This window comes from Schistocerca americana, chromosome 10 (genome assembly GCF_021461395.2).
Source record: "Schistocerca americana isolate TAMUIC-IGC-003095 chromosome 10, iqSchAmer2.1, whole genome shotgun sequence".
In the NCBI taxonomy this organism is placed as follows: Eukaryota; Metazoa; Arthropoda; class Insecta; order Orthoptera; family Acrididae; genus Schistocerca; species Schistocerca americana.
The window spans coordinates 53,930,522-53,944,159 of NC_060128.1; the positions used below are offsets into that span (position 1 = coordinate 53,930,522).

A 13,638-nucleotide genomic window follows, 5' to 3' on the forward strand; every position below is an offset into this window, starting at 1 on the left:
CATCTGTATCCTCTTGCTTTACCATAATATTGCCTTCAGGTTCATTTCCCTTGTGTACACCTTTTGCATACTCCCTCCACCAGTCACCTTTCCCTTCTTGCTTAGGACTGGTTTTCCATCTGGCCTCTTGTTATTTGTACAGATGCTTTCCTTTTCTGAAAATGTCTCTCTAACTTTCCTTCAGGTGGTATCTATCTTTCACTGGGTTATATATACTTCTGCATCCTATGTCTTCAAACCACTCCTGCTTAGCCATTTTGGATTTTTTGTTAATCTCATTTTTTAGATGTGTGTACTCCCCTTCAACTGCTTCATTTGCTGGATTTTTATATTTTCACCTTTCGTCAACTGAATTAAACATATCTTGTGATATCCAGGGAGATATTTAATCGTAAGCACTGAGACGTTTGAAAGACTGCATTTTGCTTAAAACGGAAAAAAGTTATCCGAATAATACTCCTCCAGTGTTTGATGAATAGGATGGCCATTGACTTTCAGCACACTTCAAACATAATTTCAAACCTTTACTAAACCTTTTCTTGTTCACATGCTGAACATTAACACATTAACTCATATGTAATCACACATTTAATGCCGTTTTTGTATGTGATAGTTTGTTTCTTAAAATAATGTTGGTCAAGTGTTCCATTGGTATCGTATTACAGCTTAAAACAACTAAAAAAAACATTAAATAAACCATAATGGACCTAAATGAACCTTTTGGGTAGTAAGCATTTTTTACTGAAAAACTCCTTCTGAACTGAGGAAATTCCACTAATGTATTTCCATTCTGATCCATTGAGGTTTTGCCCAGTAACTACTTTGTCTCAATGTATATATGATTACTGGGGTGGCACATAGTCAATTAACAAGAAGGAAGAAGAGTAGAGTTCAGTTGTTCTGAAATGTAGGCCATTCAGAGTGTTTCCTGGGATCAAAAAAGACACACGGTGGTGCGAGCAGCTGTGACATCGACAATACGAACTGACTCGGGAGTCATCAGAAGGGAGGACACCTGTTAGCTGAGAGGAAGTCAGTTTGGTGAGCGTGGACGGTGCGGATGCTTTCCTCTCGTTCACCGCAGTTACTGACTTCCTCTGTGGCCATCTGTTTAGCTGCTGTGCAACTTCTGTTGCTGGAAATTGGTCAGGTGCTTCAGAAGAGGCAGAAAGCATCTGTTTGAACGATCATTAATAGTGCTTCTTTTGTTTCAGTGTATCCCACTCCTTAGCTCAGAAGTGTTACTGTACTACAGGAAGTGTGCGGTTGCAGACGGTGAAGAACTTGGTCGAGCAGTGCTCCGGGATACATGTGCTGACGGCACCCGACGAGCTGCTGAAGACCGAGAAATTTTCAGAGGCGGTGTCACATCTGCAGCACCTCCATGTGCTGTGTCTGCAAGAGAGATACGTGGGAACGACTTGCGTGCTGCGTCCTTGTGTGCTGAGACCTTTGGGTGACGGGTGCCCCCGACTGGTCGAGATTGACTTCGGACGTATGTCTGTCGATACGGATGATCTGAAGTACTTTCTGAATGCCAAGAAGAACACCCTAAAGTGCTTACGAATAAAGTGGTCGGTGGGTGGAACGAGGTGAGTACTATTACCTCTCCTCGTACGAATGTCTAACTTTTACTCGAGCCAACTTTTGCTCGACGAATACTGTTCTCGTATGTTCGGTATTTTTCACACTACGTAAAAGACATTTGGCATATTTCACCATTATGTATACATAGGGACACGAGATACAAAATGTTAAGAAGACATCTAATTATTGTTACAGTGCTTTTAAGCTAGGTCTAGTTCAGTAAACATATCTATGTCTTCAAACATCTTCTGTCACGTTTATCACGTAATTATATATAAAAAAGATGAGGTGACTTACCGAACGAAAGCGCTGGCAGGTCGATAGACACACAAACAAACACAAACATACACACAAAATTCAAGCTTTCGCAACAAACTGTTGCCTCATCGGGAAAGAGGGGAAGACGAAAGGATATTGATATCATTAATTTGAATCCAATTATTACGTAATTACTTTCACTCGTAGCTAATAGTGCCGCTGTATTTAACAGTTGTGCCCAGTTCAGTTCTGTGTGATTTGGTAGTACCCGGCAGACCTGTCTCACTCGCACATTTTGGGTTTCTCAGTTTTTTTCACATTAGTCTGTAGATGGGGCTTCGTAGTGAAATTAATGGGTAGAATGTGTCATTTCAGAATGGGGACTTATAATTTAACATATGCCACTGTCGATTAATTGCGTATGCACAGCCTGTGGGAGAGGAAGTTTTTGAAATGTTTATCCCTCAGGGCACAATTCTGGGCCCATTACTTTCCCATTTACATCAGCAATATTCTGTCATCTTTTACTTCTCTTCTACTTTTTGCTGCGCAGTAGCAACAGTATGAGAAACTTGGCAACTCGTATGTGAGGGAACTGTGCATGCTACTGTGCAAGCTTGTTCTTTTAATGTGGTTTAACAAAAGAATACAACAAATTGCTGTTAGAAAGAAGCAAAAACAATTATTTCAGTTCTTTTTAAATAGGCAAAATTTAGATTGTTATAATTTCTGATTTTGAACAATATAAAGAGAATGACAGTAAGATAAATGTATTCATTTTTTACTTGGTTTGTTTCCAATGCTTTCCTGTATTTAGCACTTTCCTGCAACTTACTCTTTGTGTGTGTGTGTGTGTGTGTGTGTGTGTGTGTGTGTGTGTGTGTCATTCCACTGAAAAGTGTAAGCAGGGGTTTAACTGTATGTCAAGAGCTGGTCCCAGCACTTGGATGTAAAAATTCAGTATACTGCAGTTCAGTTACGCACTTCAGAGTCCCTTTGCCTGTGATACATTAACTGTTGTCCACAATTAACCATTATCAGGAACCACTGTGGCCTGGACTGTCATTGTTTCATTGTTATGCACACACAAAAATAACTCCCTGTGGAATACGCACTCAAAATTAAAAAAAAAATACAGTATAGAATTTTCTGTAGATAGTGTTCAGTGAGCACATGTATTTGCAGTGATGGTTGATAACGCTGACACATGGGGCAACAGTATCTGAACAAAATAAACCTCACACTTAGGCGAGAGAGAGAGGGAGGGGGGGGGGGGGGGGGGGGGAGAGAAGAAAACCATAAACACCTTTTGTTCATGCATTCATGTCAGCACAAGTGCATATTTCATATCTTGTAATGATACAGTGAACTCACAAAAATGTAATTAAATTATGTAGATAAATACCGATACACGATGATGGTTGTGATATAACTGTATAATAATAGCGGTAGTAGTAGTAGTAATAGTAGTAGTAGCAACAGCAGCAATGACGCATGGTATTGGTTATTATCCTGTAGTGAGGAACAGATTTGAGGCAGAGATACGAGCTTCACACTGAAACACAAAGTTCACTGCAAATGCTGCATTCTCAGATTAAGATTTGTAAAGTTGCATAATGGTGAACTCACAAACTGATCAGGGCCTAACTGAACTACAAAAATCAGTTGGGTTGGCGCTTTACGTGCCTAGGTTATCCTCTCGGTATCGCCTGTCCGCGAGTGCCCGGCATTCGATCGCGCACCTACTCGTATTCGGAGCTAGTGCGGCGCATCTCTTCCACTGTGGCTTGTCAGTCTGTGCCTCATGCACGACAGTCATTCTAAAGGACTACACTTGCCAAAATACAGGGTTATTCAAAGAGGAGTGGCATATTTCTGGGATTAATCTTTTACATACTATAAAGGATAGAAATGCAACTCCAGACAGAGAAAAGTAGAAACTTTTGAGCAGTTGACATAGAAGTTCAATTAAAGGTGCAGTGCTGCTGTTGCTCGTTCATAGGAAAACGGAGACACCACGGGGGCATTTGTTTTCTGTGCTGCAATTAGCAAAATCGGAGTCCACTGTTAGTGTGAAATGTGTATTTTGATAACAATTTGACAGAGAGCTGCCTGCCAGTAAACAAATGTACGAGTGCCACTGAAAATCACAGAAAATTGGTGCATCTGCAAATGGAAAAGTGAGGGTCATCCTTGCACATAGAGTGAAGATGTCAAAGGTATCTGTGCAACTTACAAAAGGCGCCCTAGGAAATCCGTGACACGAGTGAACAATAAACTTAAAACTCTTCAACTCGAGATATGGTGAGTTAGGAAACTGACTGCATCAGAAATCATACACACTGGAATTGTTGCAAGCATTGCATCTGATGGCCACACCAAAAGGTAAGAATTTTGCACTGGAATTCTAGAAGAAATGGAGGTGCACATTTTTTCTGAGCTATTATATTTTTTGTATGAACCCACTTTTCATCTTTCTGGTACAGTTAATTGGCATAGAGCTAGATTTAGATTTTGGGAGAGCAAAACTCCTATGGTATTAGTTCAGCACAAATGAGACATCCTTTCGTCTTTCCCTCTCCTTCTCTCTTTCCTGACGAAGCAACCGTTGGTTGCGAAAGCTAGAATTTTGTGTGTATGTTTGTGTGTGTTTATGTGTCATTTTCATTTCAGCCTCATGTTACACTTTCCACCTTCTATTACCATGTCACCCTCACAACACCTCCGCAACGACCCCATTAAGTTTTATTTACATTCCCTCCGCAAACATACCTTCGCCCTAGCCAGATTACACTCCCATATTTTATTTTCTCAGGCTTGTCTGACATTTGGCATCACCCCTAAAGGCCTCACACTTAAAGTTCCCATCTCTGGCTGCAACCCTTCTTTCCATCAGTCCCTATACCAGTTCCAAACTGAACAATCCATTGCCCTCACCCATCTAATCGTTCCCCTACACATCCACTCAGCCAATCAACACACCCGTCAACTCCTATCCTTAATAAAAGTCCTCAATCTTTCCTCTCCCACATCCACACCGGCTGTTCAGAGCATCCTCCTACAGGCCAACCTCAAATTGGAACAGCATGCCCCCCTCCACCTTAAAAAACTATCCAATCTCCTGGTTTCCCACCTCCTGAAAGGCAACTCACTCACCCTTCACAACCTTTCCAGCAAACCTCAACCTCCTCTCATTGCACACAAACCCAGTCTCTCCCATCTACTCAATCTCCCACTTCCAGCTCCACTCCCTCCAAAACCTCAAAATTCCAATCAACACAATCTGGAACCACAACACCCCAATTCAGTAGTTAACCTTTCCTCCAAACCTCTCTCCCAATCTGAAACCTCTGTCCTATCCAAAGGCCTCACCTTCAGCCCCACTCCCAGATTCAACCAAACAGCCTCGTCAAAGATTTACTGTCCTACACCCGTACTCTCTGCTGGAAATATCACTTTGCCACGAAGAAAAATGATCCTAATCCTACTCCTAATGATCCAACTCCCCAAGACACTATCCAAATTGAACCCTGCCTGGAACAGTTCCGTCCTCCGTCACAGCGGGACCCACCTCCTCTTCCTCAAAATCACCCTCTCCAAACCTTCCAGGAATTTATGACTTCCAGCCTTACCTCTCAATCCTTCTTAAAAAACCTTAATCCTACACCCAACATCACCACTGCTGAAGCCCAGGCTATCTGTGATCTGAAGGCTGACCGATCCATCGCCATTCTTCCGGCAGACAAGGGTTCCACGACTGTGGTACTTGATCGTCGGGAGTATGTGGCTGAGGGACTACGTCAGCTTTCAGACAACACTACTTACAAAGTTTGCCAACGTAATCCCATTCCTGATGTCCAGGCGGAGCTTCAACGAATCCTCAGAACCTTAGGCCCCCTACAAAACCTTTCACCTGACTCCATCAACCACCTGACTCCACCAACACCCCGCACCCCTACCTTCTACCTTCTTCCTAAAATTCACAAACCCAATCATCCCGGCCATCCCATTGTAGCTGGTTACCAAGCCCCCACAGAACGCATCTCTGTCTACGTAGATCAACACCTTCAATCCATTACATGCAGTCTCCCATCCTTCATCAAAGACACCAACCACTTTCTCGAATGCCTGGAATCCCTACCCAGTCTGTTACCCCCGGAAACCATCCTTGTAACCATTGATGCCACTTCCTTATACACAAATATTCCGCATGTCCAGGGCCTCGCTGTGATGGAGCACTTCCTTTCACGCCGATTACCTGCCACCCTACCTAAAACCTCTTTCCTCATTACCTTAGCCAGCTTCATCCTGACCCACAACTTCTTCACTTTCGAAGGCCCGACATACCAACAATTAAAGGGAACAGCCATGGGTACCAGGATGGCCCCCTCGTACGCCAACCTATTCATGGGTCGCTTAGAGGAAGCCTTCTTGGTTACCCAGGCCTGCCAACCCAAAGTTTGGTACAGATTTATTGATGACATTTTCATGATCTGGACTCACAGTGAAGAAGAACTCCAGAATTTCCTCTCCAACCTCAACTCCTTTGGTTCCATCAGATTCACCTGGTCCTACTCTAAATCCCATGCCACTTTCCTTGATGTTGACCTCCACCTGTCCAATGGCCAGCTTCACACGTCCGTCCACGTCAAACCCACCAACAAGTAACAGTACCTCCAATATGACAGCTGCCACCCATTCCACATCAAGCGGTCCCTTCCTTACAGCCTAGGTCTTCATGGCAAACAAATCTGCTCCAGTCCAGAATCGTTGAGCCATTACACCAACAACCTGTAAACAGCTTTCGCATCCCGTAACTACCCTCCCAACCTGGTACAGAAGCAAATAACCAGAGCCACTTCCTCATCTCCTCAAACCCAGAACCTCCCACAGAAGAACCCCAAAAGTGCCCCACTTGTGACAGGATACTTTCCGGGACTGGATCAGACTCTGAATGTGGCTCTCCAGCAGGGATACGACTTCCTCAAATCCTGCCCTGAAATGAGATCCATCCTTCATGAAATCCTCCCCACTCCACCAAGAGTGTCTTTCTGCCTTCCACCTAACCTTCGTAACCTCTTAGTTCATCCCTATGAAATCCCCAAACCACCTTCCCTACCGTCTGGCTCCTACCCTTGTAACCGCCCCCGGTGTAAAACCTGTCCCATGCACCCTCCCACCACCACCTACTCCAGTCCTGTAACCCGGAAGGTGTACACGATCAAAGGCAGCGCCACGTGTGAAAGCACCCACGTGATTTACCAACTGACCTGCCTACACTGTGAAGCCTTCTATGTGGGAATGACCAGCAACAAACTGTCCATTCGCATGAATGGACACAGGCAGACAGTGTTTGTTGGTAATGAGGATCACCCTGTGGCTAAACATGCCTTGGTGCACGGCCAGCACATCTTGGCACAGTGTCACACCGTCCGGGTTATCTGGATACTTCCCACTAACACCAACCTGTCAGAACTCCGGAGATGGAAACTTGCCCTTCAGCATATCCTCTCTTCTCACTATCTGCCAGTCCTCAATCTCCGCTAATTTCTAATTTCAATTTGCCGCTGCTCATACCTGACCTGTCTTTCAACAACATCTTTGCCCCTGTACTTCCGCCTCGACTGACATCTGTGCCCAAACTCTTTGCCTTTACAAATGTCTGCTTGTGTCTGTGTATATGCGGATGGATATGTGTGTGTGTGTGTGTGTGTGTGCGAGTGCATACCAGTCCTTTTTTCCCCCTAAGGTAAGTCTTTCCGCTCCTGGGATTATAATGACTCCTTACCCTCTCCCTTAAAACCCACATCCTTTCGTCTTTCCCTCTCCTTCCCTCTTTCCTGACGAAGCAACCGTTTGTTGCAAAAGCTTGAATTTTGTGTGTATGTTTGTGTTTGTTTGTGTGTCTATCGACCTGCCAGCGCTTTTGTTTGGTGAGTCACATCTTCTTTGTTTTTTTATATATATATATATATATATATATATATATATATATATATATATATATGGAAAGAGGGATGGAGAGGGAAAGAAAAATATATCTAAAAACAAAGATGTGTGACTTACCGAACGAAAGCGCTGGCAGGTCGATAGGCACCTATATATATAAAAACAAAGATGATGTGACTTACCAAACAAAAGCGCTGGCATGTCGATAGACACACAAACATAAATACAAAATTCTAGCTTTCGCAACCAACGGTTGCCTCGTCAGGAAAGAGGGAAGGAGAGGGAAAGACGAAAGGATTTGGGTTTTAAGGGAGAGGGTAAGGAGTCATTCCAATCCCCGGAGCGGAAAGACTATTTTGTACCCAACAGAAGGCCTAGTACCCAGTGCCCTGACACTCACCACGATGCCTGATGTATACCCACGCAATCTGTCCCTCACAGGTATACATTCGATGCAAATTAATGTGGTGGTAATAGTAATGATGTCGTATTTCAGTGGCAAGTGATGTAAAGGTGACAGTCGAACACAGAAATGTTACAAATGCAGAATAAGAACCCTTAATTTGGAATTGGAATATAGTGTATGCCGTTTGTGTGGTCTCCTCAAATGTGACAGAAGACGAATAATTTTCACGAGACCCATTTCTGTTGTTACACAGGTGCGTCATACCGTTGCTGCCGGTATACCCCGACAGCTTGGAATGTCTGGAACTTTACGAGTACGACATAGTCCACGACTCGGCCAGAGAGGCGTTCACTACCGTCGGAAGCTTGAAGAACTTGCGGGAACTCAGGATGTCCGTCCCCGATCGAATACCGCCCGGAACAGCTGCTCTGGCTTTTACGTAAGTGACCCATCAAGTAGGTAACTGCTGTATTTACCTGATTATAAGATGAGGTTTTTTTTCCAAATTTGCCATTCAGAAAATATGAGATCGAGTTATATTGGCAGATTAAACTATTGCTGCTGAGATTAACATTTTAACATTGTTTAATAGAGTATATAGAGGGTATCCTACATTTACAGATGAAGCTTTGCTAGCTGAGGTCACGTGCAGGTCTATTTTGAAGAATTCAGAAGGGCAGGGCCGGGCAAACGATATTTGCATCGAAAGAGTCTCGAGGTTTCCCGATAGAAACATTAATACTAATTTTTAAGTAAACGTAACATTCAAAAGCGGAAATGTTGTCCTTCAAAAAACATTACTCGATTCTGACCCCAGATCAATATTTTATTTGATTATGAGAGACTGGAAGGATTTATCAAGTGCATTGCAAGTGAGAAATTCAGTTGCTGTTCGTGTATTAGAACAATGGGTGAAACATTACCAACTTTTAATCAGCTTTAGAACATGGTGACATTCAGATGAGAAGAGAGGAAAATTAATCCAGAATTAGATTTCTAATTAACAAAATAAATCGTATTAGGTTGACTGTAAATTACAGTGGCGAGACTCGTCAGGAGATAGTACTGACAGACGTCAGTAGATCGTGGGGTGAGCAATAGTTAATGAATTGGACCGAATCATGATTGTGAACTTTATTTATGTATCGGTTGTGGTTGTCATTGTTGTTACATCTGACTTGCACTCTGAAGATATTGTAGTGCACGTTCCACAGTCTCGAGCAGCACTATATGAGGCTCGGTGGGGGAACAGCTTGGCAGGGAACTAGGATGAGTGTGGGGAGGGGAATAGAACAGAAGAGAATCTTTTGTGGTGTCACCGCCAGACACCACACTTGCTAGGTGGTAGCCTTTAAATCGGCTGCGGTCCGTTAGTATATGTCGGACCTGCTTCAGCTACGTCATTTGTTATGACCTAGCAAGGTTCAGTTACTATAATCTGAACAGATAATATTGTGAATCATGTACCGTCAAGAGCGATGTTCATCATTAATGGATTAAAGTTAAGTATCAAACCAATTATGTCCGCTTTCTGAATTCTAATTCCTTGTCATGTTCCAGACCTCACGTCAATATAGTTCCTCCCTCCTTACGCCAGCCTGCGTGAGCTAAAATGCGTGCCTTTTGGCCTCCTCTCGTAACATGGTGTTGACTCTTCAGCCAACACAACATCTTTATTGTCACATGACCTAAGGATACCTAAAACAAGATACATTAAAATAACGCATATGGAAGTATTTTTCATGTTTGTTTCTGTAGTTTATAAATATGGACATACCTCAAGGACCACATACTTCCATAAATGTAATATATGTGTTTACATCTACATATTTAGATACATAGTTCTCATGATAGTTTACAAGTATCGACACATTTAATAAGAACATATACCTCCAGTAAAAGGGAACATAAGCATACACATAGAACATAATGTAGAAAAAACAGGAAAACAAAACAGATATATTATCTCCTACTTGTCTCTGTTTATAAAATCATCCACACTGTAGTAGCAGTTGGCTTTTTAAATATTTTCAATGTTTGCACAGGTAGATTCTAGCTTACAGTCCTTCATCTTTGAATGGATTTTATTTGCTAAGCTTCAAAGCCATGTAATATGCAGTATTTTCAGATAATGTTAGTCTATGGCAATGTAACATGTAATCTTGTTTGTGTTTTGTTGGATAAGTATGTGTAAATGAATTTCCCTCAAAAAGATGTGGGTTTCTTAACTCAGAGAAGTGTTTCATATATAAACATGGAAGGAATTGTCAGAAAGTCAAGGCTTGCAAATAAAGGTTTGTTCCAGTCATAGCTCTGATAATTTTTTTTCTGTAGCATGAACACTCTTAGGTGGCTTCCTTTTCAACTCCCCAAAAAATTATGCCATACCTTACAACTGATATAAAATATGTATGATACACAATTTTCCTAACAGCTAAGTCAGTTACTTTATTCAGAACCCTCATTGCATAAACAAAACTATTTAACTGCTTCAGTAAGCAATCCACATGATCAGTCTGTTTTGTTTTCTGTGCTAATTCTTCAGTGTTTTTACAGCAGACTACTGCTGTTGAGTCATCTACATACAGAATCTTATCTGAAGTTACCTTACCTGGTGTGTCATTTATATAGTAATGGGCCTTGTATGGACCCCTGGGGTACACCCGCATGTATTTCCTTCCAACTAGAGCAAGCTTTCCTGCCCTTATGTTGTATAACTACCCTCTGTTTCCTATTTTTGAGATATGACTTGAACGAATTTAAAGATTTTTCATGGACACCATAAGAAGCTAATTTGAGGGGCAGCTGCGTATGGTTCACCATATCAAATGCCTTACTGAGGTCACATAAGATACCGGATATGCCAACCGTGGTAATCTGTACCACATACTCTGTCTCTTTTTGTACATCTTCCATGTTTAAACTGCAGTTTGCCTGAATGCATATGTATTCAGAACTGAATTGACTTTAAAACTGGACAAAAACACAATAGTAGTATTAACTTCTGCAGCAGACAGTGATACATAGGGGCCAGTGGCGTAGTTGTGTGTTTCCCGCTGTAGTGTTATCGATGTTCACTGTGATGTATGACGGGCGTGAAAGGATATGTGTCAGCTGTCAGTTCTATGTAGCTAATGAGAGAGCAGTGAGCAGATTATGTGTTTGGAAGTGAGAGACACCGCAAAATTGTCACACCTGTACAAAAGCAAAATCCTACACGTATTTGGATGAAAACAGCCATATTCTGAGGTCATCACATCAGAACAACTCACAGTTAATTCAATTAAAATGGCATAAATTTAGAACAGGTATAATGTTAACTCTTTAGGCAAATACTTTGTCAATAAAACAGTTTGTAATTTTGATTGGTCAAGAATATGTTAAAAATTAATTTTTCTTAAGAAGCCAGTCAAATAAAAGGGGGCTCGTCTTAAAATTGGGGTCATCTTACCCTTGCATATGTACAATATGGTGTGCTGTTTGTTACTGAAAACATGTACTGAGCCAGCAGGGGTTAGGTCTCTCAGCTGTCAGGGTTACTCACAAATTTGGTGGCTTCAAATCAACCAGCCAAAGATCTGGCAGTTCTAATGTAAATATTATGAAGTAAAGGAAGCCTCTCACTGCACTAGATAGCAGAAGTGTAGAGTTTTTCAGAAGAAACCCTTTGGCAAGTTAGAGGACACACACACACACACACACACACACACACACACACACACACACACACACACAGAGAGAGAGAGAGAGAGAGAGAGAGAGAGAGAGAGAGAGAGAGATATGTGCCTACATGTTGTAGGCTGGACTTTACAACTTATCTTAGAAGCTAGATTAAGGAAAGGCAAACCTACGTTTCTAGCATTTGTGGACTTAGAGAAAGCTTTTGACAATGTTGAGTGGAATACTCTGTTTCAAATTCTGAAGGTGGCAGGGGTAAAATACAAGGACCGAAAGGCTATTTGCAATTTGTACAGAAACCAAATGGCAATTATAACAGTCGAGGGGCATGAGACGGAAGCAGTGGTTGGGAAGGGAGTGAGACAGGGTTGTAGCCTCTTCCCGATGTTATTCAATCTGTATATTGAGCAAGCAGTAAAGGAAACAAAAGAAAAATTTGGAGTAGGAATTAAAATCCATGAAGAAGAAATAAAAACTTTTAAGGTTTGCCGATGACATTGTAATTCTGTCAGAGACGGGAAAGGACCTGGAAGAGCAGCTGAACGGAATGGACAGTGTCTTGAAAGAAGGATATAAGATGAACATCAACAAAAGCAAAACAAGGATAATGGAATGTAGTCGAATTAAATTGTGTGATGCTGGGGGAATTAGATTAGGAAATGAGACACTTGAAGTAGTAAATGAGTTTTGCTATTTTAGGATCAAATTAACTGATGATGGTCAAAGTAGAGAGGATATAAAATGTAGACTGGCAATGGCAAGGAAAGTATTTCTGAAGAAGGGAAATTTGTTAACATCAAGTATAGATTTAAGTGTTAGGAAGTCGTTCCTGAAAGTATTTGTATGGATTGTAGCCATGTATGGGAGTGAAACGTGGTCGATAAATAGTTTGGACAAGAAATGAATAGAAGCTTTTGAAATATGGTGATACAGAAGAATGCTGAAGATTAGATGGGTAGAAAATGTGGAGGTATTGAATAGAATTGGAGAGAAGGGAAATTTGTGGCACAAATTGACTAGAATAAGGGATCTGTTGGTAGGGCATATTCTGAGGCATCAAGGGTTCACCAATTTAGTATTGGAGGGCAGTGTGGAGGGTAAAAATCGTAGAGGGAGACCAAGAGATGAATACACTAAGCAGATTCAGAAGGATGTAGGTTGCAGGAGATACTGGGAGATGAAGAAGCTTGCACAGTATAGAGTAGCCCGGAGAGCTGCATCAGACCAGTCTCTGGACTGAAGACCACAACAGAGCGAGAGAGAGAGAGAGAGAGAGAGAGAGAGAGAGAGAGAGAGTGAGTGAGTGTGTGTGTGTGTGTGTGTGTGTGTAACAATTTTTGTTTTTCATATTCATGTTTCCAAAAAACGCTTAAAGAAAAATTTTCACAATTCCTGTTGCAGGTTCCTAAGGGTTGTGCAGGTGACTTGGCAGAACAAATCTGATAAGGAACCCATGTCTGCAAATTTACCATTTGGATGTAAAATAAGTTTGAAGGTTGGATCACTTTCATATCTTCCACTTCACTGTGGAGGTAATGAGCTCCGACTCGCAAGCTGTAGGAGCACACGATACAGTCAGTGTTTAGAATATTCGTCTTAGTGTTCCATTCTACGTGGTGAAGGACATTCTCTTCAAAGTAGAGAGTTTGGCCGGTCTGTGAAACACCGCAGATCGCTGTAGTTGTGAACGTACTGACCAGTGAACGTACTTGCAGCCATTGTTGGAGTCAGAGGAAAATAGTACGTGATGTCATAATTAC

General features: G+C 41.9%; 1 protein-coding gene across 1 annotated transcript in view; it reads left to right on the forward strand.

Moving 5' to 3' along the window:
- Window positions 1–13,638, forward strand: part of LOC124552407 — a 66,523-nt gene that overhangs the window by 26,135 nt on the left and 26,750 nt on the right. Inside the window, exons 3-4 of the mRNA XM_047126670.1 lie at window positions 1,273–1,592; window positions 8,454–8,639. Coding sequence (XP_046982626.1) covers window positions 1,273–1,592; window positions 8,454–8,639 — 506 coding nt within the window. The remainder of the gene's footprint in view (window positions 1–1,272; window positions 1,593–8,453; window positions 8,640–13,638) is intronic.